The sequence below is a fragment of the Pelophylax lessonae genome (genome assembly GCF_965119305.1).
Source record: "Pelophylax lessonae genome assembly, chromosome: 1".
In the NCBI taxonomy this organism is placed as follows: Eukaryota; Metazoa; Chordata; class Amphibia; order Anura; family Ranidae; genus Pelophylax; species Pelophylax lessonae.
Window position 1 is genome coordinate 721,323,520 of NC_138768.1, and position 27,781 is coordinate 721,351,300.

The 27,781-nt window shown below is 41.7% G+C and overlaps 1 protein-coding gene across 1 annotated transcript in view; it reads left to right on the top strand.

The window, feature by feature from the left end:
* The window catches only part of CYP4V2 (cytochrome P450 family 4 subfamily V member 2), a gene marked incomplete at its 3' end in the record, with an annotated part of 234,682 nt that overhangs the window by 130,303 nt on the left and 76,598 nt on the right, over window positions 1-27,781 (top strand). The window contains exons 12-13 of the mRNA XM_082243745.1: window positions 9,257-9,576; window positions 16,341-16,453. Coding sequence (XP_082099871.1) covers window positions 9,257-9,576; window positions 16,341-16,453 — 433 coding nt within the window. The remainder of the gene's footprint in view (window positions 1-9,256; window positions 9,577-16,340; window positions 16,454-27,781) is intronic.

The window sequence follows — 27,781 nt, forward strand, 5'->3', positions numbered from 1 at the left end:
TAGGAAATGGATGGGGCACTCCGTCAGTTGTAAAGATCTGTAGCATTTTATTCATTGTTTTGTTAGTCATTTGTACTTAATCAAAATAGACAGAAAGAATGAAAAGATAAATATCTTGTGAGGTAGTGATGATATGCACAATACAATAACCAATCGGAAGACTGCATTATGTGAGCATGGCTCTGTGAAGTGCCTTGTAGAATAAAAGGAATTGCAATTCTTGAAATCGGAAGTAAGATTTAGCTGACTGTCCTGTCTTTGTTTTGCTTTGAATAACATTACTCATTCGTTGGCATTCCAGTGGCAAAAATGCATGAATCCTGGTAACTGGAGATTTAAAGCAGCCTGTCACTTTTCAAATGTCTTACTCATTAATCCAATAATGCAAGTTATATAATGTTCTAATATACTTCATATGTCAAAATGGTTATTTTAGAAACTGCCTGTTTCCATAGAAACAGCTGTCATGACTCTGAGTAGACAGCCTGGCCACTGGAGTTCTGTATAAGTCTACTTTTATACCTCCTTTATTAAACTTAGCAAAGCTACTTAATCAACTCCTCATCCACCAGTTTCACTTTATTTGTAAGACGCTAAGAAATAGCTTAATGTTTTTAACTGAAAGGAGGTGTCTAAAATGTACAGGAGAGATAAGATTGATAAAAAGGGGTATGTGTGGTAATGTCCAAGATTCAGAGCAAAAATTTCCAGTTTCATCAAATGATTGTAGAAAATGTCATAACTTGTATGCAGCTAATTGATGGTTAAGATCAAAAACAACCTATTACAGGTTTATAGTGAATCATTCACCATTGCTAAGACATTACTTTTTACAGTGTATTTGATACACACCTCTGCTTCATTGGAATTGAAGTCTAGAGCTCTGACATATCTCCTATATTAACAGTTCAAAGAACACATCTCTGTATGGGCCTCCGGGTGCTTTCATTTGCATAATGCGTGAGAGATCTCTCCTGAGTCAGAAATGCAAGTTTGTTAGGTTCCTAGAGCACTGAGAAGCAGTTTTAGAATGCAACTAGGGTACAAGTACCTTGATGTGTAAACTACCAGGAAAACTGACAAAATTAGTAGCGTAGATATGGTGGCAGGTTTGTTTAATTGAACATTGGATTACATTAGTTTCATCATAAATTTTCTGTACAATAGTGGTGTAATGGAGTTTTGAGGGATGTGTAAAGTGTTGGAAAACATGGTTAGGATGGAACATTAACATTCCTGACATTTTTTTTATTACTGTTAAAAAAATCAAGTAATGTATTTTGTACCTTCCAAAAGAAAGACAATAAAATGCATTTTAATATATAAAATGACAAAAAGCAGTCAATGGTCATTCTTCTGTACATGATTATAACAAGATATGTTTAATCGCAATATGAAATGGGGCATTTAAACCCACATTGTCTAATTGATTTAAATCCTTAATTGACAACCAGTAATGTTTTTCTGGGCTCAAAAAATTTTCTTGTTAAGAGCTGTATGTGTGAACAAAAAGAGGGCCATGTGTCATCAGTAAAGCGCCAATATTTTAGAAAACAAGTAAAAATATTTATATGCTGCTATTACCCCCGGTTCACACTAGGGCGACCTGTGAGGCGACCTGGTCACCTCACAGGTCGCCGCAGGTCGCCTCCCATAGGGAAGCTACGGACCCGTTCTAATAGGAGCGACACAAGTCGCTCCGACCTAGAAAAAGGGTCCGGAGCTTCTTTGGGGCGACCAGGAGGCGACCGCCATAGACTTCAATGTTATGAAGTCTGTGGCAGCCGCTCCTAGGTCGCGGCGCGCTGCTCGCACCGCGATCTCGGAGGTCGCTCCTGAAAGTAGCGTCGCGCCAGTGTGAACCGGCGCTAAATGATCATATAAAATGAAAGTTAGGAAATGGCTGATAATGGTGCCAAAAAATCCAGTATTTATCATGGTTTTTCTCCAATACAACTGCAGTCAGCTATAAAACTACAACTGAACAAATTACAGTATATGCAACAATAGCCAGCATGGTATTGTTCTAATATTAGACATATCTTTATGGAGAAACCCACACTATATTTTTGTTATGTCTTCTCAATCACACAGCATATCTGACAATAGTTTTAAAAAAATATTTCCTACCTTTTTTAGTTCATATTTTTAAGGAGGTAAAGTATGTATAAGACACTATAGGCAGCTTATGTTGCTTTGAATATTTGTCATTAACAATGTACCACCAAAGCCTTGAGATTGTTAACCCTTTGTTAGGTCAGACACATGCAGTTACCAACTAATAATTAAATCTGCCATCACATTACAGATAAGAATAATTGTAGAAAACACAACTCTCCAGCCCCTCAATAAATATTACATAGGAAGGGAGAACTAAGTAGGATTTTTCAGTTCTGGAGTTTTCATAAAAAAGCATGTAAAACACTTAAGCAGCAATTTTTGTGTTTTTTTTTTTTTTTTTAAGTGGTGCTAAACCCACAACAGTAAAATCAGTCTGTGTATATACAGTAAAGCGTGCTTGTTATACTCACTGTGGCACACATGACTTGACTTAAGTCACCAGTTTGTAGACTTGAGACTTGCTTGACTAAAATTAATAAAAGACTCGACTTGACTTTGACTTGGTATTCATGACTTGAGACTTGACTTTGACTTGAGACATATGACTCGAAATGACTTTACTTAAAGTTATTAAATCTTTGCATTTTTTCAAGATGTGTTAAAGCAAAATTAATGTGCCTGTTATGTTTTTGACACCACAGTCACTTAAAACACCTCAGTGTGTTCTGATTTTTAGGACACTGGCTGTTTAACAATGGAAATACTTAACATGTTTTTTAGTGACTGTGATGTTGAAACATGACCGAACGAAGGATTTTGAGTTGTTTGGGCATTCAATGTGTTTCTTTAATATGCCAAGAAAAAAGCACTAAGCAGTTTTGTTAATGTTGAAAATAAAACAAAACCTTTGCCGACCCGTGAGTTTTAACTGATTTAAAGGTGAACATTGGGGTAGATCAATATTTTGACTTGATTTGTGACTTGACCAAAAATAAATTACTTGACTTGACTTGCTTGACTTCTAGCAGGGACTCGACTTGACTTGCTTGCTTTTCACCACAGTAACTTGGGACTTGCTTGAGACTTGAAGGTTAAGATCTGAGACTTGCTTGTGACTTGCACATGTGTGACATACTCCCATGTCTGCTAGTTTCTGCTGAAGGGAAGGATCGGGGCTCAGGCACAGGAAGGGTTGATTACTTCTGCTTGAATGTGAGTCCTCCAAGGCCCATTAGGAGAAACCATGTGACCAGAAACGAAGTACTGGTTGTTTTTTTATTGATGGAAGGCACCTGGAGCAAGTTTGGCATAAAACTCAACCTTTGAAAATGCTCTTAATAATAGTGTAATTTTTAAGTATATAAAATGTAAGTGCTCTTGTTTTCTAATTCAAAAAGAGCCTCTACATTGTCATGGAGTTTGTTAGAGTCTGTGTTGCCCAGAGCAACAGCCAACCATATGCAAAAAAAAATGCTAGAGTGGTGTAAATCCTGATGGTTAAAGCAAAAACAGACAGTAGTCATTTCGCCTAGTCAGGTCAGGCACAAATAAACAGATCCAAAACAGAGTCCAGGTTCCAGACAGGTAAACAAAACTATGACAATAGCAGAAGTTGCAGACTAATGATCAGAATAACCACAGACAAACCAGATGCAGTTTAAACAATTCACAGGAATAATCCAAGGCATGAATTATAGGACAAAAAAATCAGTCAGATAGATCTCTATACCCAGCAGGAGCAAAGAAAACGCACCTGTTGATCAGGCACAGTGTCAGGTTGTCATGGATGGGGTCTTTTTCCACTAGACGGCAGGCTGCCAAATCAGGATTTGGTTTTAGCAACTAGGGCAAAGGCCACATGGTAGATGCAGATAACTCAACTGCTCGCTTGATTAGCGACGATGAGAGCCCTAGAAGGACCGAGATGGAGCGTCTAAAGAGCCAACTGATCTTTACCAGAGCTCCTGATGGTGGATTCCTGTGCTACAAGGGACTCTTCTCTGCCTTCTCTGCAGTAGCTGCCAGCCTGGGTGGGTCAGCGGGCTACAACTTTGGAGTTGTCAGTATAAAAACCTATTTTCTAGCACACTTACCAGCTAGCCAGCAAAACCATTTCTGAAAGCTGCACTGCCTTGTCAAGACCACTCTGTATAGTGAGGTTCTAACTCTAACCTATGAGAGCCTCCATGTTGGAACATATAATAATGGATACATTTGGAACAAGTATGCCTGAAGGTAACCCATTCTTCCATAAAGGCACAAGGACACACCTGAACAAAAAAAGAGAAAAAAAATAGTTCTTAGTACAGTTATCAGCTAACTAGCTAAAAAAAAAAGCAGAAGAACAAATGACACTGCTTTTATAAAAAAAAAATGCATTAAAAGCAGAGATTTTAGTTGTACAAAAATTTCAAACATACAGTATCTCACAAAAGTGAGTACACCCTCACATTTTTGTAAATATTTTATTATATCTTTTCATGTGACACTGAAGAAATTACACTTTGCTACAATGTAAGTGTACAGCTTGTATAACAGTGTACATTTGCTGTCTCCTCAAAATAACTTGTGAACTTGTAAAAAGTGAGACACACCTAAGTGAAAATGTCCAAATTGGGCCCAATTTGCCATTTTCCCTTCCTGGTGTCATGTGACTTATTAGTTTTAAAGGTCCCGGGTATGAATGGGGAGCAGGTGTGTTAAATGTGGTGTTATCACTCTCTCATACTGGTCACTGGAAGTTCAACGTGGCACCTCATGGAAAAGAACTCTCTAAGGATCTGAAAAAAAGAATTGTTGCTCTACATAAAGATGGCCTAGGCTATAAGAAGATTGCCAAGACCCTGAAACTGAGCTGCAGCACGGTGGCCAAGACCATACAGTGGTTTAACAGGACAGGTTCCACTCAGAACAGGCATCACCAGCGTCGACCAAAGAAGTGCTCAGCGTCATATCCAGAGGTTGTCTTTGGGAAATAGACCTATGAGTGCTGCCAGCATTGCTGCAGAGGTTGAAGGGGTGGGGAGTCAGCCTGTCAGTGCTCAGACCATACGTCAGACACTGCATCAAATTGGTCTGCATGGCTGTCGTCCCTGAAGAAAGCCTCTTCTAAAGATGATGAATAAAGCCCCCAAACTGTTTGCTGAAGACAAGCAGACTAAATACATGGATTACTGGAACCATGTCCTGTTTTCTAAGATAAACTTATTTGGTTCAGATGGTGTCAAGCATGTGTAGCGGCAACCAGGTGAGGAGTACGAAGACAAGTGTGTCTTGCCTACAGTCAAGCAAGGTGGTTGGAGGGTCATGGTCTGGGGCTGCATAAGTGCTGCCGGCACCAGGGAGCTACAGTTCATTGAGGGAACCATAAATGCCAATGTGTACTGTCACATACTGAAGAAGAGCATGATTCCCTGCCTGGGCCGCAGGGCAGTATTCCAACATGAGAAGGACCCCAAACACACCTCCAAGAATTGGAAAAAAAAACACTTGCACCAAACAATCTATACTGTGAAAAAGTAAGATGTAAAACTAGGACTGCCACTACTACAAGCCCTAGGGGTAAGGAACAGGAAAAAAATAGTCGGACAATTATTATCAGCGCAAATTCCTCAGTTAGATGAACGTTACCTATGAAAACTAACGCAGTACAAAAATCATATCATAAATAAAGTGCTCAAGTGCAATAAATACATTTAAATACAACACAATAAATTAAGAGGAAAATTATGAAAGGTTATTCCAAAGATAAATAATTCCTAGAGAAAGCGCATCTATTGTCCAAAAAAGTTGTGCTCAACCTCAGTGAATAATAATTCCTTTGAATTCCAAACAGCATGTATACTCTTCTTAAAAGTGCAAAGTGCTATCCACCAGATACAATAGTGATGGTGACACCCTCCGTGTGCTAGGAGATTGGAAAGAATTCAAACTCACCAGATATTGTTGATCTCTTTTACCTTATGGCAAAAGAAGATCAATTAACGCTTGGGAGATCCCCATGATCTGTAATCCACCAGCCCATACGTACTTTGAGGATGATCCAGATGTTGTTTATCTTTTACCTTATGATCTCCCAAGCGCTAATTGATCTTCTTTTGCCATAAGGTAAAAGAGATCAACAATATTTGGTGAGTTTGAATTCTTTCCAATCCCCTAGCACACGGAGGGTGTCACCATCACTAATGGATCTGGTGGATAGCACTTTGCACTTTTAAGAAGAGTATACATGCTGTTTGGAATTCAAAGGAATTATTATTCACTGAGGTTGAGCTCCATTTTTTTGAAAAATAGGTGCATTTTTTATACACTTGGACTATTTGTGCTGCTAATAGTTATCTGACTATTCATTTCCTACACCTCCAAGAAGACCACTGACTTGCTAAAAAAGCTGACAGTAAGGGTGATGGACTGACCAAGCATATCTCCAGACATGAGCACGTGCACTCAACTTCTTTGGCTGACCATGGTGAGGCCTGTTCTGAGTGGATCCTGTCCTGTTAAACCACTGTATGGTCTTGGCCACCGTGCTGCAGCTCAGTTTCAGGGTCTTGGCAATCTTCTTATAGCCTATGCCATCTTTATGTAGAGCAACAATTCATTTTTTCAGATCCTCAGAAGAGTTCTTTGCCATGAGGTGCCATGTTGAACTTCCAGTGACCAATATGAGAGAGTGAGAGCGATAACACCAAATTTAACACACCTGCTCCCCATTCACACCTGAGATCTTGTAACACTAACCAGTCACATGACACCGGGGAGGGAAAATGGCTAATTGGGCCCAATTTGGACATTTTCACTTAGGGGTGTACTACTTTTGTTGCCAGTGGTTTAGACACTAATGGCTGTGTGTTGAGTTATTTTCATGGGACAGCAAATTTACACTGTTATACAAGCTGTACACTCACTACTTTACATTGTAGCAAAGTGTTATTTCTTCAGTGTTGTCACATGAAAAGATACAATAAAATATTTACAAAAAATGTGAGGGGTGTACTCACTTTTGTGGGATACTGTATGGGGAAGCCTCACTGTCTCATCAAAACCCCTCTGTATAATGCAATCTTAACTCTAGTCTATGGGAGCCTCCTTGTTGAAATAGCAGTTGTTTTACTTTATATCTATGCATACATGTATACATTGTGTACGTCATAATTATTTCCTACAAAGATTACATTTGGTCAGTTCTCTTCTTAGATTTTTTTTTATTTTTTATTTCGATTCTTGGTGATCCCAAACAGTGTAAAGGAAATTATACATTGCTGTCACATTAGTCTGTGTGTGAAAACAAGGGTGTCCTTCTTCCTACAGAGCCTATACCTACCTTGCACCCATCAGGCAAGTGCAATTACTGTAATTTATGTAAAGAGTTAACGCTGTTACAGAATATAATTAGAGCAGATTAGGTGGCTGCCTCAGATGTTAGGCTCCAGGGGGGCCCATTGGGAATGCTAACCAAATTCTGCACTTTAGTACTTTTATATTAGGGTCAATTTCAGCTTTGCAAGTCTTTGGACTTTTTTCAGAAGGAATGGCAGTCTTGGTAAAGCAGTCAAATGGATTATTAGATGATCACACACAATAGAGATGCACACATCCTGTATTTGGAAGTATTGTTGCAAAATGATCTGCAACCATCATAGGAGTTATTTTAAAACAGTATAATGCTGCACTGGATCTAATTCAAACCTCAAATACTGGATGCCAAATCAGCAGAAATGTTTCACTATTGTCAGAAGAAAAACACAATTGTCTGTGACTATGTATGCATGATTCCATTACACTGAGGGTGGGGCAAGTCGAGTCCCTTATATATTAATGTAACGCTTTATCGGAACAGCATTTTCAAACCGTATTTAGTATTAAATTGCATAGAGATAAAGTGGGCTTAAGAAGGGAATACTACAGTACTGTCAGTATAAATGGGGAAAGCAGGATTCTCTATTGTGTGAATCTACCAGCAGCCAATAAAAAAGACCAATAATAAAAAAAAGGATTTTGTATACAGAAATGTTGACTTACTGAAACGTATGTCCATGTACAGTATAGTATGCACTCAGTACTTGGTCGGGGCTCCTTTTGCATGAATTACTGTATCAATGTGTGTGGCATGGAGGCGTACAGCCTGTGGCACTGCTGAGTTGTTATGGAAGCCCAGGTTGCATTGATAGTGGCCCTCAGCTTGTCTGCATTGTTGGGACTGGTGTCTCATCTTCTTCTTGACCAGGTATTGAGTGCAAACAATAGTGTACATGGACATACAGTGTATCAGCCTTTCAGTGAGAAAAACATTCTTTACATTGGTGGCCCGTGGAAAAAGGCCCCCTCAAATTGGTGATTAGAAAGCCACTCTTACAGACAGTTATAAAGGCATTGGTGTCCTACAGCTGTCTTGACAAGTGGTGTGGGCCCCAGAACTATGCACGCACCATCAAATGGAAGGTCAAGCAGCCATAGCAGAAGGAACACCTAGCAACTTCTGAAGAAACCCACGGGTTCCACAGAACACTGGTTGAAAATGTCTGGTTCATATAGCTCATTGTCCTATGGTCTATGAAATTCATGGTCCTAATTCATACTCTGTTTCTGTGTCTCAATAGAGTAATGACTCATGTGCCTGGTTCACTAAGAAAGGATTGGAGTCAGTATTGATTCACAGAGTTATTATGGATGGCCATTGCCAGCAACAGAGGTCTTCGAACTTCCAACTGCAAAATTTTATCGAATTCTGCTGGAATAGGATATAAAAGTTCTGTTCTTTGAAATGTGGTTCTGAATGTAAAATTTCAGAAATTAATTTTAGGTTTCTTTAAAATTATGAAGGTTTCCCATTCAGATCAGAACATCTGGACAATAAACTCTTGCGTTGTCTGTAAATGTGCCTTGATGGTTTGAGAATTATTATTTTGTTCTCAGAACCTGTTGGATTCGTTTTTTGTGTATCTGTACAGTGCTCCTACACTGATGGACCAGACTAACTATGTAACTATGTAAGATCTGATGATAGCTGGATAGCTGCTGAAAATAATACGCGGCCTTGACCTGAGAGCAATACATGTGACATAATGGTATTGCTAATCTTCACTGATTAGATAATCTAGGCATTGTTAATGTTTCACAAACCCTACAGCAGAAAAGTACAATGTAGCCTTAAATACCTAATATTATATGTTACAGTACATGTATATTCCTACAGAAGACACAATTCAAGAAATGTCTGGAATCTTTCACTACAAGAAGTTCACGCTACACTGCTAGGTTTGGTGATTTTTCTCAAGAAAAAGATTGCAAACAATAGTATTGGAAGACTCCCGATTGATATGGCGTACACTGGAGAGGTCCAGTTGCTAGTCTGGGTATCTGCAGCTGTTATTCTTTTGACCTTACTGGTCACCACCATTATGCCATTTCTGAGCGACTACATTCGCAAATGGAATATAATGAAGCCAATCCCAGGGTTTAGCCCTTGTTTTCCCTTGATTGGAAATGCTCTGCAGTTTAAACCAAGTGGAAAAGGTAGATATTTCCTGTTATAGCTATTTATATTATTATTATTTTATTGTACCATATCCATAGTAGTTTAAATTGTGCAGAAAAATCACACAAAAATTATTAGAGGCCTACTTGTGAGAGCTTACTCTCTGGTAGTGAACAGGGGGTGACGCAAAGTGTACGTATATAAGGCGATGTGCACAAAATGAAGATTTGGTTCTGAGCTTTTTGCTGTCCTATTACCAGTTATACAAATATTTTGTAGTGTCACAAATAGAGATGGAGGAATGTATGTTTCCACCAAATATTTTGCCGGATTCAAATTCTTAACAGAGTAATGCTAATGTGATTGTGTGTTCTGTCCCATTTGTTTCAATAACCTAGCGTAGTGACAGTTTGTATGGGAGTGTTAATGTGGCTAAAACTGTTTTTTGCCACACCTCTATAGGTATGAGACCTTAGCAGGTTTTCAAGGGAATTTATTTTTAGTGTTAGAATGGAAATCTTTAATAGGAAACATACAAATATTTAAATGAGCTGCTATCCTAGTGCAATCATTCAGAAAAATATAATAGTAGATAAGTAAAAATATTATAGAGCAGTGTGTTGATCATGAGCATGTAAAGATCTGTTTTTGTGAGCCGCAGCAGAGGAGATAACAAGGCAAATACAAAGAAACTTTCTCTGTGACTACAGTGTGGGAGTAATACTTGTGGTTACAGAAGGCGATCTAATCTGAGCAGCACAAGCAGCACCAAATAGGATATAAAACTATCACTGATCCAGTAGTAATTCTTTTCACAAAGGAAAATATTTTGCACTTGTGGTAGACAATTTATTTTTACGAAGATAATGCACAAGTGTTGCTTTTGCCAACTCAGAGAGGGAGGCTGTAGAGATAAGAGGTCTTAGAGTCAGGAGTTAGATGTAGTTATGTGCTTAGTGAAAGCTGGGTGCATAGTGCAACTTGACAGTTCATCATTGTCATCACCTTCTTGGTGGCCTCTGGCATGAGTAATAGACAGGGGATCAGCAGGGATAATGTTGAGATTTGTGTCAACTGTGGTTTTGCACCAAATCCATGAGATTTGTATTCATATGCAATGGTGATTTTATGTGTGATTTCACTGGGTGGAGCCTTTTTAAAACCATATTGCATTGCAAACCCTTTGAGTGAAGGTCATCAGGCCTCAGAAGGGCCAGTAATGTGGGACATTGGATAATCCAGCTCCCCTAACCGTAAAATCTTGGGCTCAATGTAGCCATATTGACAGTGTGTGCTGGAACTCCTACTGTCAGATTTGGGTGATCTGTGCTAAATTGGGCTGTTCTGTGCTGTGATGTATTACAGTGGTGGGCTACAATGTCTTAATTGTATAACCCTAGCAGTTTTTGTTAGAATTACTTTCTGTATCAGCAAAAAGTGTTTTTGCTTGCTAGCTGTTGGGCTCCCTTTTGCAGTTTCTTTTTCTTTAAAGGTGAAGTATGGCTAAATCTCTGTGGGTCACAGGAGTGCACTTTTGTTTTGACCCAGATTCAGCCGACAGCAAGCTAAAATCTCTGTCACAGAGCTGGTCATGGCTCTTCAGGGATCCCAACAGAAATGTTAGGTTCCACCAAGATGCCTGTCCGACAGTTGGCTCAGCCTCTCAGCTTCCCATTCCTCTGTGGACAAAGGAGGTAGTAGGGTCTGTCCTTTAGTTGTAATAGCCAGAGGAGTTTTACCCAGTATGGCAGAGCAAGGCCATGTCACTGCGTAATATAGTGGTCTGGGACAGGTTTTCCAGAAAACAGGCACACCAATGGCACAGGTGTGTTCTGCATTCATCTTAAAGCCAGGGTTAGAGGTTAGAGCTTAGGGCCCCACCCTGCCGAGGCAGTCAGTGTGTAAAGGAAGCAGTGAAAGGTACACATCTGTACCATGCTGTCCAGTCCAGGACAGACCAAGGCCCAAGCCTTCGGAAGCGAGACAGTCTATGAAAGATGGAGCAGCTGGGAAGCTGCAGGATAAGGTAGAGGTACACTGGAACTGTATGTGATGGTCAGGAGCATTGAGGCATGAGGTCTGATAAAGAGTTGGAGGCTGAATTCTATGCTTTGTTGCATTGATGGTGAGAACCCCCTGCGTGGGAAGATATTCATTTGTTTTCTTTTGTTTTGTTTAAAAAAAAGTGGGCAGAAAAAGCCCTGAAAAGACACTTCTGGCATGAAGTAAACTCGCTGTTTGCCAGTACCAATGAGATAGACAACTTGTCACACCAGCTTAGTGTAACTCAAGAGGGAATAGTCAGCAAATAGTAACTATTTGGGCATTGATCTGAAACCTTCTACAGTATTAGAAGCCACAGTTGAGTTTATGTGGTTCCTGAATTGTGTCTTCAAGCCACGGCACAGTTGTAGGAATCGTTAGATGAAATCAGTGCCGGGACAAGGTCATCTAGAGCACAGGGCGAACATGCCAAACCATGCCCCCCCTCAAGATGTATGCGCATTATGTGTCAGAAACCCCCCCCCCAATAAAAAAAAATTGAGCACTAACCTGCATACTTACCCTCTAAGCATAAATTCCGCCAGTACCACCCCCTGCTAAAATCCCCCTCATAGCACAAATCTTTGCCCCCCCCAAATCCCCCCAACACAAATGCCCCTCCCCAAAAAAGTCACCCTTCCTAGCACAAATCCCCCCCTCAAACAAAAATGTTCCCCCCTAGCACAATTCTCATCCCCCTTCACCATATCACCTCTTCAAACACAAACCCCCTAAATCCTCCCTCCTAGCAAGAATCCTCTTCCCCCCCATTCCCCCTTCCAACACAAATCCCCCTAACTCACCGCTCCTAGCAATTCATAGCCCCTGCTGACAACCCAAATTACCCCACCTGCCACAACTCTCCCTCCCTTCAATCTCCTCGCAGTGCCCCCCCCCCATCTCACATGAAACTACAATGCCCAGTGCGGCCGCTCCTCCTGCCCACCCCTTGTGCTGGCCCTGGATGAAATTGCAGGGTAAATCATATCTTTACTGTAATTGCATGAATGAGTATATTGTTCTGCTCTTGTGGACATTGCTGAATTGAGACCAAGCTCAGGTAAGTATAAGGATGGACTGGAAAGGGAGGGGGGGGGGGGTGTGGACACTGCAAACAGAAAGTTTTTGACCTTTCATTATGGTAAAAAAAAAAAATTGCTTTAGAATTTCAGCTCCTTTAACAAGGATTTTGGTATTGCCACAAGAACTTTTGTAAGTAAGATAATTTTCAGGAAGATGGTCATTTTAATCAAGTTAATTCTGCCTATGACAGACAGGGGCAACCTGGACTACACCTGCAGTTTATTCCTTAAAGCTTGCATTAGTGGACCAATGTTCTCTGAGATGACCTTTGTAACTGCAATCCCCAGGTATTTAGAGGAGGGCACAATAGAGAAAGAGGGCAGAGATAGGGTAAAGGGCTTGGCTTTGGACAACAATGGCATCAAAACAGAGTTTTGTCAGTTAATTTTAAGGCCTGTTAAAATAATCCAATTCACCCAATTCTTCATTAGTTTGAATAGCCCAGAATAAGGAAGGACCTGTATCATGGAGATATAATATTAAATCATTAGCATATAGGCCTATGCATTCAGTTATTTGTCCAAGGGTAATGCCTCTAAAGTGCTCCATTTGCTAAAGGCAAGGTTCTCTGTTGCTATAGCAAACAGGACGAAAGACAGGGGCCAGCCCTGCCTTCGGACCTCTTAAAAGAGCCAAGGATGGGGAAACTAAGTTGTTTACTATGGGTAGGGGATACATATGCACTTAGCACTGCATTGAAGTAGACTATTTCTTTATACAGTATGTTTTACATAAATTTTAGTTGATTTTTCAGACACAACACCTGTTTGATCGTTAACTTATGAATAACTTATGAATAATTAGAAAGTATGACAGCACTCAGTCTAGTAGCCATGTTTTTGTTAATATTTTGTAATCAAGAGAAATATGTTACAATCTACAGATCCCTTGTCAGATTTGAGCAGGAGTACAATAATTACATCATTTTTATACCGTATATCAGTAATGTCCTTGGCATAAAAGTTTCTCATCGACCTGTTTAGGCACAGGAACAATAATATGCAAATACCTTTTATAGAACTCTAAAGACTGTCTATCAGAACCTGATGCTATACCGACAGCAAAATGTGACTTTCTGTCTATTCTTGTCCACTGTGATTTATTTTTTTATTTTTTTGTCAAACATCTGCGCTTAAGCTGTGGACAACTGAGAGACCTCTAGTGCCCCTAGATAGGATTAAATGTCATATTGGGTTTACTGAGCACCTATGTATGTATACATTTCTTTATAGATTTCAGAAACAATCTTACAATATACTTTCAGCATCAGTGAGAATGAAACCCTCTGCACTAAGAATTTTAAAGATTGAGGTAGGAAGTCACTGCTGCTTAGGAATATAGTCTAGTAATTTGCTAGAGTAGTTGCTAGACTCGAGATGTGACAGTTTGCAAAGTTGTGGTGTAATGTAAAATTATATATGAATTTTTTCACTGTATTGTAATATTTGTAGCCTATTTCTATTTATCTGAGTGATCCTGAAGATTGCAAAACCTACTTTGTGATGATCCCTACACATTTACTGGCTTGAAATCTGTGACACATATTCAGTGTGCCCTGTCAGTAGGCACTGATGTATCACACATTTCAAAGAGCCTGACTTCTGAACTACAGAGGTGCTGAGGAGTTTTAGGAGGCGGAGTCAGTACAAGAATCGCAGCTTGCAGAAATTATAAGTAAACAGCAGAGGAGATGCTGCAAAGCATGCTGGAAATCCAGAAAGTTGTGGAAAAAGATGGCCAGCAGAAAGGCAGCACTCACAACACAAAAAGGGATTTTTCAAGTAAGCTTTTTTAAAGTAAGGATTGTCAAAAATAACTGTTGTTTGTATTTTTATTACAATACTGATGTTATAAAAAGAAAGTGTATACAAAAAAGTGTATACGCAAATTTCTGCGCTATGAATATAAATACAGTGGTAATGAACTCAATCCCAAAGAAAATTAAGTGATATAAAAGTAGCGACATACACAGACCTATAGAAAAATCCAATCATAAATGTAAATAAATGTGTAGCGCTAACCTTAAAAAGTGACTTAAATTCAATAATCATAAACAGTGTGTATAATAGTGAAAGAACACGAAAAGTCCACATAAAAGTCCTTGAATAGAAAAAAAGATTTGCTAAAGGATGTGTGGAAATAAGGAGGAACCACAAGTCCTAGCATATAGCAGATATCCACACTCTTCACGCATTGTGTAGATAGGAATCACCGTGGAAAAGAGCACACTGAGTAGCAGCTTACCAAATCGCTATGGCTATCCAAACTAATGGAAAGGCCAAAAACGCTTGACATATGGATTAACAGGAACGCCAGGTGTCAGTCCACGGAATCCCAGATGGGACATACTCCTAAGGGATGCATGGGAGCCATATGGATAAAAGGAAATGACAAAGGCACATAGCGTGATACTGTATAAAACTTACAATCCAGGTTTATTAAAAATAGGTGCACTCACATGAATAAAAAGACCATCAGGCATGACAAATCATGTACTGCTGGTGATGCAGAGAACGGCAGTGTCTCCGCACTCATAGAAACACAAAGCTGGGTGGAAGGGGGCATGGTGATGTCACGCCTGGTATCGCCCAACGCGTTTCGTCATACATTGACGCCGTCTGGGGCGAAAATATAGATATCTTCTCCTGTGACCCATTTTATGGCTTTAAATGCTTGACCTTACATGGCAAGATTACAGGTTATATGTAGCAATTTGAATGTTTCTCTCCAAATTGGTTTATTATTTTTTTTAGAGGTATATGAAATCTTTAACTATCCAAAACAATCAGAAAAAGGCCCAACTCTATGCTATTCTGATCTTACGTTGCTGTTTAGTGACTGTTGCTGCTCAGTGAGTGTTAACTCTACAAAAAAAAAAGTAAGCAAATTGAAGCCAGCTCTGCCCGACTATATTATATCAGATAGAACATTCAACTCCAGATAGGATAAAAATGCCCACAAATGCAGTTATGTACCAATCTGCCCTTCTACTTGTTAGAGAAAATCAATCTGGGCCCAAAGTAGTTTGAAAAGTAACAAGTTTTAATTTGATTTTCAAAGCACAGAGACAATATGAACAACAGAAAGTGAGCATACAAGAAAATAGGAAACAAATACGACTAGCAGTTAAGCTGGCATAAGAATGAGATACAATTTAAACTATAGTAATCAATATTCTAATATCCTTTTATATGTTGTATTTCACCTTTACCACTTCTAATAGAATGTCTTTTCATGACTTACTTGAATGATTTAAATATCTGTCTTTCCTTACACAAAAAAAAGAGGTCACACTTTTTGTTTCAATAAAAAGATACAGTTATGATAGAATTAGTCACAATACCTATAAAGATTTTCTCAAATTTATCTGACACACCATACTGCACTGCTACAGGATCTGGCTATGCAATATACAGTGTGGCAGGACTTCATGGACCACAACACCGGCTAAACACAAAATTACAATTTGCTTGCTGATGACATATATAAAAGTAATGGATGAAATTCTTCAGACATATATGTGTTGCTTTTGTTGCTTTAATTACTGAGAGGTTATTAGAGCAGTAAATAGTTCTAGGAGTAAAGTAGCAAAACCCCTGTGAAGACACATTCACTCCAATTTAGAACTATACTATTCTCTGTGTACATTATTTATACTTGTCATGTTACTTTTCAGATTTCTTCTGTGAACTAGCTGAAAACACAGAAAAATTTCGACATCTTCCTCTTATGAAAATATGGGCTGGACCAGTACCTTTCTTGATACTATACCATGCAGAGACTGTAGAGGTGAGCTGACCTCTGTGTCCTATGCTATGGACATACAGAGCAGAGGAGCCCTTGTATGGAATGATACGTGCACCCATTGAACCCCAGTCTTACATTCATATGTTCATATTTCTTGTCCTTTGACTATCTTTGCATCAAGATCCATGGAAGTCAGTGCTAAATCTCTTCTTTCAAGCATATCTTTCCTTCTTTCCTATACTCTCTGTCATTCACTGCCCCATTGATGACAGAGCTGATGATGGATGTGCTGCTTTTATTTTCAGGTCATTCTCCACCTTTTCCTGGTGCTAGTCTCCATTCTAGCAGTTTTCCTAATTTTATTTTGTTAGTTAGTGGCCCTGGAAGTTGACTATTTACTTAGAGACTTGAAAGATTTGTATAGAGCAGGACAGAGATAGAACTTTTGTCAGATTGGCATTGCTGTGTGTAATGCAAGGACAGTGCTAGGGGTGAGAAGGACTTGGGGCAACCTGAGGAGAGTATTGTTAGGTGTGGACATATTGCACTTGTAGCAACCCTGCTTTAAGCCATCGTGTATCTTATAAATTTAAAAGGTGTTGCTGCTAGGCTGTAACCAGCCTAAAGCAGAACTTTACCCATAACAACTTGCTTTTTGCTGGAGGGTGCCATTTTGCTGAAGCCCAGAGCCCTCAAACAGCAGTAAATCATAAAGTGGAACTAAATTCATTGATTTAACGGTTTCAAAAAACAGTTAAATTCCTGGAGTGCCAGGACTACTAACTGTCACATTTGCTTGTGTCTTTGGCCAAACTGTCAAACCATCAAATGGCTGGTGTCATAACTGATCACATATGCAGCACCATGGCAGTTGCATTGTAACCACTTAACCCCCGGAAGATTTTACCACCTTGCTGACCAGGGTTTTTTTTGCGATTTTTTTACTGCGTGACTTTAACGGACAATTGCGTGGTCGTGCAATGCTGTACCTAAACAAATTTGACGTCCCTTTTTTCCCACAAACAGAGCTTTCTTTTGGTGGTATTTGATCACCTGTGCAATTTTTACTTTTTGCGCTATAAACAAAAAAAGAGTGTAAATTTTGCAAAAATAACAATATTTTTCAAATTTTTTTATATGAAATTCCCCCCAAAAAAATGTAAAAATCAACATTTTTTAACATTTTTGGCCAATTTGTTTTCTGCTACATATGTTTGGTAAAAAAAATCGCAAAAAGCGTATTTTGATTGGTTTGCGCAAAAGTTATCGCGTTTACTAACTAAGGGAAAGATTTCTGTAATTTTTGGTGTTTTTTTTTAACGCCTAATGGCGGCGATCTGCAATTTTTTTGCGAGACTGCGACATTGCGGCAGACAGATCGGACCCTTGACTGACATTTTTGACACTTTTGGGGTTACCAGTGACATTACTGCAGTAATCAGTGCTATACATATGCACTGTTACTGCAAAATGACACTGGCAGGGAAGGGGTTAACTTTATTGGGGAAGGAGGGGTTAAGTGTGTCCCTAGGGGCATGCTTTTTACTGTGATTGGACATGGCTACTAGTGTAGGAACAGTGATCAACGGTCCTACATAGTAGAACTGTATGATCACCATTCCTACACACTGTTGAGAATGACAGGCGGCTTGTTTACATTAGCCGCCTGCCTTTCTCCCTCTCCACCGACAATCGCCGAGTGACCGGCGGACATCGGGTACGCCGGTCACACGCACGGACTTCCTAGGGAACGAGCCGCGGCGGGCGCGCGCCTCCGCGGGCACGCGCTCGCCCGCTATTGGCTCACAAGGAAGTGACAGGCTAGTGACGTATATATACGTCACTTTGCCTGGCCGTGGCTGACCATCGCCGTATATAGTCGTGCGGCGGTCGGCAACCGGTTAAACAGAAGCAGCTTTCATGGCTGTAAAGGATAGGAAGGTTCAGTGGCGGCTGGTGCTCCAAATTTTTTGGGGGGTGCAAACAGAAAAATGTAATAAGCATTGCTTCGCGACAAAAAACGCGGCAAAAAATTGCGTGACTTTGAGGTCACACAAGTGTGAAAGGGGCCTTCAGTAATCAAGGTACAGTGCCTTAAAACAACAATAGATCCCCTAAAGCAACAATAAATCCCCCAGAACAATAGACCGGAGCAACAATAGATCCCACAGCAAAGATAGATAGCACCACCCAAACAACAATAATAGATCTCCTAGTAGTCAGCATCAATAGACCCTCCAGCAGCTAGCAACATGATACCCCTTCCTCACCAGTGAATCTCCCACCAGTAACAATAGACCTCCTCAACAAAAACAGATCCCCCTAATGATAATAGATCCCCCAGCAGCAAGCTTCAATAGACCCCCCCAGCACACCCCAACTCTCCTTGCCATAAAATACATTCAGGGCTGGAGGTGCGGGAACTGCATGTCTCCTCTGCAATATACAGCCTGCCTGCTTCCAGTTATTATTTTTTATTTTTTTTAACAGTTTAGTTCTGTTTTAATGACTCTTTCGCTTTGCCCTGTATAGTGAGCACAGACCTGAGAGGAGGACGGGTCAGACTCCACTCACCCCTCAGACCACACACAGCCCTGCCCGGGCCCCGGGCAGGTGCAGCGATCCCTCCGGCTGTGATAACAATAACGATCATACACCGTGTGTCATCTGCAAACGAGCTTCCCCCTTCCCTCCCTCCAATCAGGCGATCCGAGCTCCAACCACGATTTCCTTGTTGCGAGTGATCGCGGTCCCACCCAGGATGAGGAAGGGCACGCACATGGACGCCGAGGGGCCCCTTACCTGCTTTGCTGGCTGTAGAGGGGCCCAGGGGAAAGGCGGGTGCTGCTAGCTGCAGGCAGTGCTTAGATCTGCAATCACAGAGTGACGCCCGGCCCAAGCAACGCCCCTACGACGTCGGACGTCCTGATTGGTCCAGGCTGGACCAATCACAGGACGGCAATCATGAATGGGAGTGTTCAGGGCGCATCGCTCTGCGCCCCGAGGACACTCTAAAAGGCCGCCAATTACCTTACAAGAAAAGAGGCACATGATGCCTAAACCCCCACCCCTCCCATAGCCAGCAATGTGTCTGGAGCCCCGCTGCCATATTAAAGGTACACTTTTTTTTTATGTTGATTTTACGGTGACTAGACTGGGGGGGGGGGCGGCGCCCCTGCACCCCCTATTCACTAGCCGCCACTGGGAAGGTTTAATTCTGCTTTAAGGTTGTCAGCAGATCGGCCTCTACAAACTCAGCAGTGCTTAATAATGCCTAAAATAGGAGAAAAACTGAGCATGTTCAGAGCAGGATAAAACAGTGTGTTACTGGATTTTAAACAGTATAGACACTTTTTTTAATGTTTACATAGCTATACCTGCAAAATGGGCCAGCCTGAAGTGATCTAGCAGGACTTTATTTTTGACTTAAGTTCAACTTTAGGCTAATGCTCAACTTTTCTGGTTTCCCTAAGACTGGTAGGTTGATTGCTTCAACCTGTTACTGGAAGGAGGTTCCAGTAATCAGTGTGGGAAGGATTAACCACTAGGTCATAGATATTTATCTGAGCCAGCCAAGCCCTGAGCAGCTACATTTGAAGTATGGTCTGGAGAGATTAAAAATGTTTGGGAGCACCTTTCCAGAACTCTTTCCAAGTTAAAGTTGGAGCATATGCCTGAAAGGATCAGGGCTAAACCGAAATACTCTTGTCTAAAGAGGGTTGCAAAGAATCTGGGGGGGGGGGGAGGAGGGGATCAATAGTAAAAATACCCTAGAGACCTAGAGTTTTGTTGGTGAGCTGTTGGATCCTGATAATGGGCAGGTAGCCACAGGACAGGTAGAGAGATACAATAACATTTACAAACTCCCTAGGAGGCCGAATCAAAGCTCAGGAGAATGTAATGTACAGAGTGCCAGGGTCGGTAGTATGTAATGCACAGAGAGCAGGGTCAGTATGCACTATACAATATAGCATACAGATTTCAAGGATCAGGAGTATGTAAAGTACAGAGCACAGCAGGCAGAAGAGCATAACGGAGTGCAGGGGTCAGGAGTACTGTACTGTACACCCCCGGAAAATTCTACCTTCTCATAAGACAAAAACTACAGAACACAAATTTCCAAGCCTTACTGATCCTGGATGTGTGCCCCTACCGTGTTTCCCTGAAAATAAGACCTATCTCTGTTTTCTAGGATGGCTGCAATATAAACCCTACCCCAAAAATAATCCCTAGTTAAAATCCTTGTAAAATCATGTAATCCATGCTGTAAAAGGATTATATAATGTCCAGTGTGTGCATTTATGTAACATGATTGTAGAAAATAGCTTATTTAAGGTACTGTTGGGCGCTCATGCGACCCGCCAGAGCTCTCCTCCTATTCTTGGCTGACACAAGCAGCCCCTCCCTCTGCAGTGCTCGGAGCAGGGCTGACATCAGCCGGGATCTCGGCAACTCCCTCGGCAGTGCTCGGAGCAGGAAAGATCTCCGGCAGGTCATGTGAGCACCCAGCAGCACTGTAAATAAGGTATTTTCTACAATGCTACATAAAGACACACACTGGACATTATATAATTAATTTACAGAGCAGATTCAATTATTTTACAAGGACTTTAACTAGGGTTTACTTTGGGGAATACGGAGATGTTGACTCCTGAGCTGACAGGGAGGCAGAGGAGGAGAAGAGACAGGGGACAAATAAGACAAGCCCTAATTAATTTTTTGTAGCCAAAATTATTAAAAGACCCGGTCTTATTTTCGGGGAAACTCTGTAGTACCTGTCAATGAAGATGCCTATAGTGTAATGTCCGATTCAGCATCTTTTTTGATCCAGGACAAGAAATAAGTAGAACATGTCTCTCAGTAAAAGGAAGAAACAACAAATAATCAAACTTGCAGATAGTCTAACCCTTCCCCACTTTATTAAAAAATGTTTTGCTGTCTTCAACCTCATTCAAGAGATTTTCACTTCCTGTTCTTTTGACACCTTGCCACTGGGACAGCAAGTAAGAGAGAGTTCCCGCTGAATCTGTGAAAGGAAGCACAGTGACCAATGCCAAAGTGTCAGCACAGCTTCACCATATCGAATCAAATAAGCGTAGATGCACTTCATTCGATATGGTGAAGCTGTGCTGACACTTTGGTATTGGTCACTGTGCTTCCCTTCACAGATTCAGCATTGTGTATCCAGAAAGAAAAGTTCAGTTTGAGCAGTGTGAGTGGAGAGAGTCATATATGGTTTGAGGGAGACCTTATTTCCTCACGCCCTGTCTGACCACCCATAGTTTAGTGGCTATTTATATCTGGTAAGCAGTTTGTACAATTTACATTGGGTGTGGAGCAGGATCTTCTTCGATTCCTTGTTTGGTTCAATCATCACTATCTTCCCTTCCCTTTCTGGGACAGTTACATGGGATATGGATGAGGATTTTTTTCTATTTTTCTACTTTGATGGACATTTATTCACTCTTTTTTAATTGCACGATTTTATAATTATTGCTTTGACAATTGCACTTTATGTTTTATTTTATAATAATAAATAAAAAATTCAGCGCAACTGTATAACATAATAATAGAAAGCTGCTATGCACTAAAGGATCAATAAACTAAAAGTCCCAATAACAAATATATAACAAAAAGTGCAGCGCTGTCAAATATGGATTATGAAGATGATATCGAGGAGAGCAGTCCACAGGTGCAAATTATGGTGAAGCATGCACAAGATATAAACATTCAGTGCTCTTCAATGTGCTGGTAATCCTCCGCCCAGTCTCCTTAGCCTCTCACCTCACACTTAGCCCCTGTGTCACCAGATGGGCTAGTAAGACATAAACTTTCTCCAAGGATATCACCAATATAGATCAGATCAGTATTCCTCTTCATCAGAAAATAAGGCTCACAGGTAACAGATCACAGGTCCGTAAAGCGGGTCACAGGTCCATAGGAAAAGGTCCGGACATAGTGCATTACCGCGATAAATTACTTTATTGAAAATAGCATAAAATCATAAAATTACCTTGTAAAGCACTATACAAGTGCATGTGATGAGCAGATCGTATTACACACAGCGGTCTCGACCGCAATGGATGGCGGGTGACGTCACCGGCGCCTCTCCCTTCGCACGCGTTACGTCCCACGATGCGGGACTTCATCAGCTATTGGTAAGGGAGAAGGACAGGGCTACATATAGTTACTCATAGCCATCAGACCCGGAAGTGCAACCAAGAGAATACCTCACACAGGAAGTGAACACCTCACACAGGAAGTGAACACCTCACACAGGAAGTGATACTCCGTTGCCCCGGGGACAGCCAAATAAACAACAATAATAAAGACGCCAGAACTCTAAATGCAAGCTACAGGAATCAACTGGCGGTGATCACCTTCTATAAGCACATATAAACATATAAAAATTATGGCTAATTGCATATACATAACTGATCAAACCTGCTGAATCAAATATAATATTTTAAAAGTGAATTACTTTTTTAAAATAGGATTTCATGGGCTGATCTTAACTGAATAGTTGTAGAAACACAACCCAGAATCTGCGGGAAAAAGGGGCCAGGACCTCAAAACCAGCCATCCATATAACACAAATAATACACCACATACAAATCGGTAATGATGAAAAAAATTAAAATAAAAATAAATAATAAAAGTTAAAATAAAAATAAATATATATGATAATAAAAATGCAAATACAAATAATACTAAAAGTCAGAAATAAAACAGTTTATTTTTATTTTCCAATATTTTTTATTAAAGTTTTGCAAAAAGTAAACAAAGTGTACAACAGTGCAATTTACACCCATAAGGCTTAGTCATATATCACAAAGATAGCATAACATCCCCATAATATAAATCAAGGCACAACTGACACAGATATAGCCGGTGTAAAAAAATGCAACAGAAACAGAATAATACTAGGAATGGCAGCCCAAGTCAGGGTCAGGTCTGAACCCCGAGTCGGCCGCCAGGTCACCAGGGGCCCGAGGCCCCCCCCCCGGCGCCCCTCAAGGGAACACGCTGTGCCCTAGGAGGGAGGTGGTCCCCGACCCCCGGCCTTGGCCCCCCTCCCCAAACTGAGGGGGGGCACCGGCTCTCCGGCTGTGCACTGTATTGAGTAAGAACAATAAAGCGGGGAGAAAAAAAAAAAGAACAAAACAAAAATAGAAAGGGTAGAAGTGAGCAAAGAGAAGGGAAACAAAGGGTGAAAGAAGGGGAAGAGAGAAGGGAGTTAAGTGGTCCACGAGGGCCCAAGCAATAGCAAGGAAGGAGACTGAAGGAGAATTAGTAGCGGTGGGTAGAAAAGGTAGGGGGGGGTCTGCGCCCAGGTCCGTCCACCCTCATTAGGTTACCTCGCCTCCCCCAGCTCCTGTGGGGGTCAATAGCACTCCCCCTTCAATGGGGGCCTGCCAAATATCTGAGCCAAGGATCCCACGTTTTATCAAATTGGCGCATTTTATTGTTAAGCAGCGCCACCATCCGTTCATTTATCATGATCCATGTCAGCTTGGCTTTGAGCAGCTCTAGCGTTATAACAGGCGAGCGCCAGGAGCGGGCTATCGCAATTTTAGCCGCTGTAAATATAAAAGCTATAAGGCGCTTAGTGGGTTTAGACTCCCCCTCGATCCGCCCTCCCAATAAGGCTTGTTGGGGGGATTTAAATAAATCGACCTGCGTCAATGAGTAGATTAAATTATACGTGCGGATCCAGAAACGTCTTACTTTCGGGCAAGTCCACCAAGTGTGGAATACAGTACCCGCCTGTCCGCATCCCCGGAAACAGTCAGGGGACGCAGTACGAACTGCCGCCGCCAACCTGACTGGGACCATGTACCAGCGGAGGAACACCTTATAGTTAGCCTCTATCAAAGAGGTGTTGAGGATGGATTTGGAGTTAGATTGTGCTAGGGTATTCCATTCAGCGCGGTCTAAATGATCATTTAGATCTTCCTCCCAGCGGAGCATGTACGGAAGTTTAGTGTCGTCATCATGTAACATGTTATAGATCGAGGATATGTAACTCTTTTGCTTGGCCACCATGCGACATAGAAACTCCATTTGCGTGGAGGTAGTGATGTCACTCTTGTTTTTTAGGGAGGCTACATAATGAGAAATTTGTGTATAGCGGTAACATTCACTGCCCGGGAGGGAGTATTTTTCCTGCAGCTGGTCCCTAGTAAGCAATCCACGGTGATCACACAGATCTGCCAGCCGAAGGAGGCCTTTGTTTGTCCACCACTCGAATGCCGAGGGACACAGGCCCGGGGGAAACGAGGGGTTGCCCAACAGAGGTGCCAGAGGCGCGTGGGGGGATTTAAAACTGTGTCTTTTCGTAAGTCTATCCCATATGCCTAGGGAGAAGGACAGAGTGGGGCAGAGCACCCCCGGTCTGTCCTTGGCCCTTAACCATAGTGCGTGATGTATCGGAAATGGTAAGTGGGCCGATTCCAATCGCATCCAAATGGGTTGAGGATTTTGGGAGTGGAAGCGAATTAAGTGAGCGAGTTGAGCCGCGTGATAGTATTTCACCAAATCAGGGACCCCTAATCCACCTCTAAGCTTCGGGGTGAAGAGAGTACGTCTATTTACCCTGGGCCTCTTGTCCCCCCACACAAACGAGTAAGTGTCCCCTGAAATTCCCTGAGGTCTGACATGTGCAGCATCACAGGTAAAGTGCGAAACAAATATAGCAGTCTAGGCAAGATATTCATTTTGACTGTATTCAACCTACCGAACCAAGATGGAGGGCTCACCGACCAGCGAGCGAGGTCTTCCCGAAGTTGTTTGTATATGGGTGGGTAATTGTGTGTGTATAAAGTGGCAATGGATGATGTAAGGTGTATCCCCAGATATGGTAGTGACCGTTCCTGCCATGTGAAGGTTAAATTGGCCTTGAGAGCCGACTGTGTTGTCGCCTCTAATGTCAAGTTTAAAGCCTGGGACTTGGAGGGGTTGACCCGCAGGCCAGAAAGGGATGCAAACTCCGTCAGGACCTTAAGCAAATTAGGGAGAGATATTAATGGATTTGAGATGAACATTAGGATATCATCCGCGAAGAGGGCACATTTATGTTCCATGCCCCCGCACGGTATACCCTGAATATTCGGGTTAAGGCGAATCTTAGAGGCTAACGGTGCCAAGGCCAAAATGAAGAGGAGAGGTGACAAGGGGCATCCCTGACGCGTGCCCCTGTGTATCGTTAGGAAGTCAGAACCATAGCCCTTAATGGACAGCCTCGCTATAGGGTTGTAGAAAAAGGAATAATAACCGCGCTAAAGGAACAGGTAAATTGGGACAGCAGCAACTTCAAGTGTGACCACACCTAATAGATATTGTATATATAAGTCGCGCTAAATATATTAGATGGAGATGTAAAAAAATAAGGGAATTTGAGATAAATACCCCTTACCAGATAGGTTAAGGGTTAACACCCTTAAATAATTGAAATATATCTCGGCTGGAGTCGCCTCTTACCAAACAGAAAAGTAATGACACAGTGAAGAAAACACTGAAAAGAAATAATCGTGCTAAACCACCACCAGCTGGATTCGCCTCTTACCCTGAATAGACCCTGTTAACCCTTAACCTATCTGGTAAGGGGTATTTATCTCAAATTCACTTATTTTTTGCATGGTTTAGTTTCCACTTAACATATTTCATTTTCATTTTGGTGGAGGTTATTTCACAACACAACCCTTATTCACCCACGCCTGTGGTGATACTCACAATTAAAATTGTATGTTGGGTTTTACGCTATTGCGGTATCTTTGCTTTTCATGATCCAACGTCCACTGAGTTGACCGATCATAGCGGCCTTGATCTACTGTCAAGGTGACAAGTTTCCACGCAGCGAGACTGCCTTTTCCTTACCTTCATCTGGTAAGCACATACCCTTAAGGGAGCTTGATCCTGGAATTTATCAACAATAAATTTTTGGACTTTTTATGGACTTCACATCTCCATCTAATATATTTAGCGCGACTTATATATACAATCGCTATAGGGTTGTCATACAACGTTCGAATAAGGGAAAGAAAGTGGCGCCCAAAGCCAAAATGTTCCAGAGTCTGCATTAGGTATTCCCATGATAGGGAATCGAATGCCTTATGTAAATCTAACGATAATAGCATGCCTTTCCTATCCCCCATACCATCCCAGTTAGATTGAAGGGCCGATATAATGTTGAGTGCGTGCCTAGTTTGGTCCAGGGCCTGCCTACCGGGAACAAAACCCGCTTGATCCGGGTGAATGTAGTCCGCCAGGAAGGAATTCAACCTGGTCGCCAGTACCTTAGCCATTACTTTGAGATCTACATTAATGAGTGATATCGGTCTATAGCTAAGGCAATCTCCATGATCTTTGCCCGGCTTAGGAATGACATGTATGAATGCATTGTTTTCATATTTGGGGATAGCCTCACCCTTCCTAATGGAATTGAAATAGGAACAAAGATGAGGGGCTAGGGTTTCACAAAATTTTCTGTAATAGTGTCCGGAGAACCCATCGGTGCCAGGTGCTTTAGCAGGGTTGATGGTTTTAATAGTGGCCAGTACCTCCAAGTCCGAAAATTCCCTGTCCATGAGGTCCGCATGGGGGGAGGATAGCCGAGGCAGAGGGGTATCTCGGAAAAAATCGTCAAAAGGGGCTGGCGGAGGGGTGGCGGCTGTGAATAGAGTTTGGAGTAAAAATGGTAAAATTCGTTTACCACTAATTGAGGGTTCTGTGTCCGAAGACCAGACCGAAGTCTCAGTTTAGGAAGTGCCGGTGAATAAGGCCTTGGAGTTAACTTACGGGCCAGCAGGGTATGGGGTTTGTCTCCCAAAGTGTAGTAGCGGTTACCCGTCCAGCAGAGAGACTTCTCCGCCCTAGTGGTCAGGCTAAAATTGAGGGCTACTCGGGCCGCATCAATTCTATGTCTAATATCTATCTCTGGAGCCCTTTTCTGTTCTTTCAAGAGGTCACGTAAGACCCCTTCCTGTTGCGATATTTCCCCGTCCCGTTCTCGCTTTTTTCGAGCAGCTATTTGGATAAGTTTGCCCCTGATCGTCGCTTTGTGCGCTGCCCAGACTATCGTGGGGGAGGTGTCCGTGACAGGGTTCTCCGCAAAAAAATTGGCGCAAACAGTCCGACACTTCCTGGAAAACTGAAGGGTCGTTGAGCAGAGAGGCGTTGAGCCTCCAGGAGGACAGTTTAGGCTTGGTCCAAAGGTCAGAGACTGGAAATAAAACAGTTTAGATCGAACTCCACGTTAAGACCTCTGGGGGCAGACACCTTAGTTTCGTGAATCCAAAAAGATTCACGTCGGCTTAACTGGCGTATAAAATTCCCTCCTCGCCAGTGAGGTTTAACGTGTTCGATGCCCCA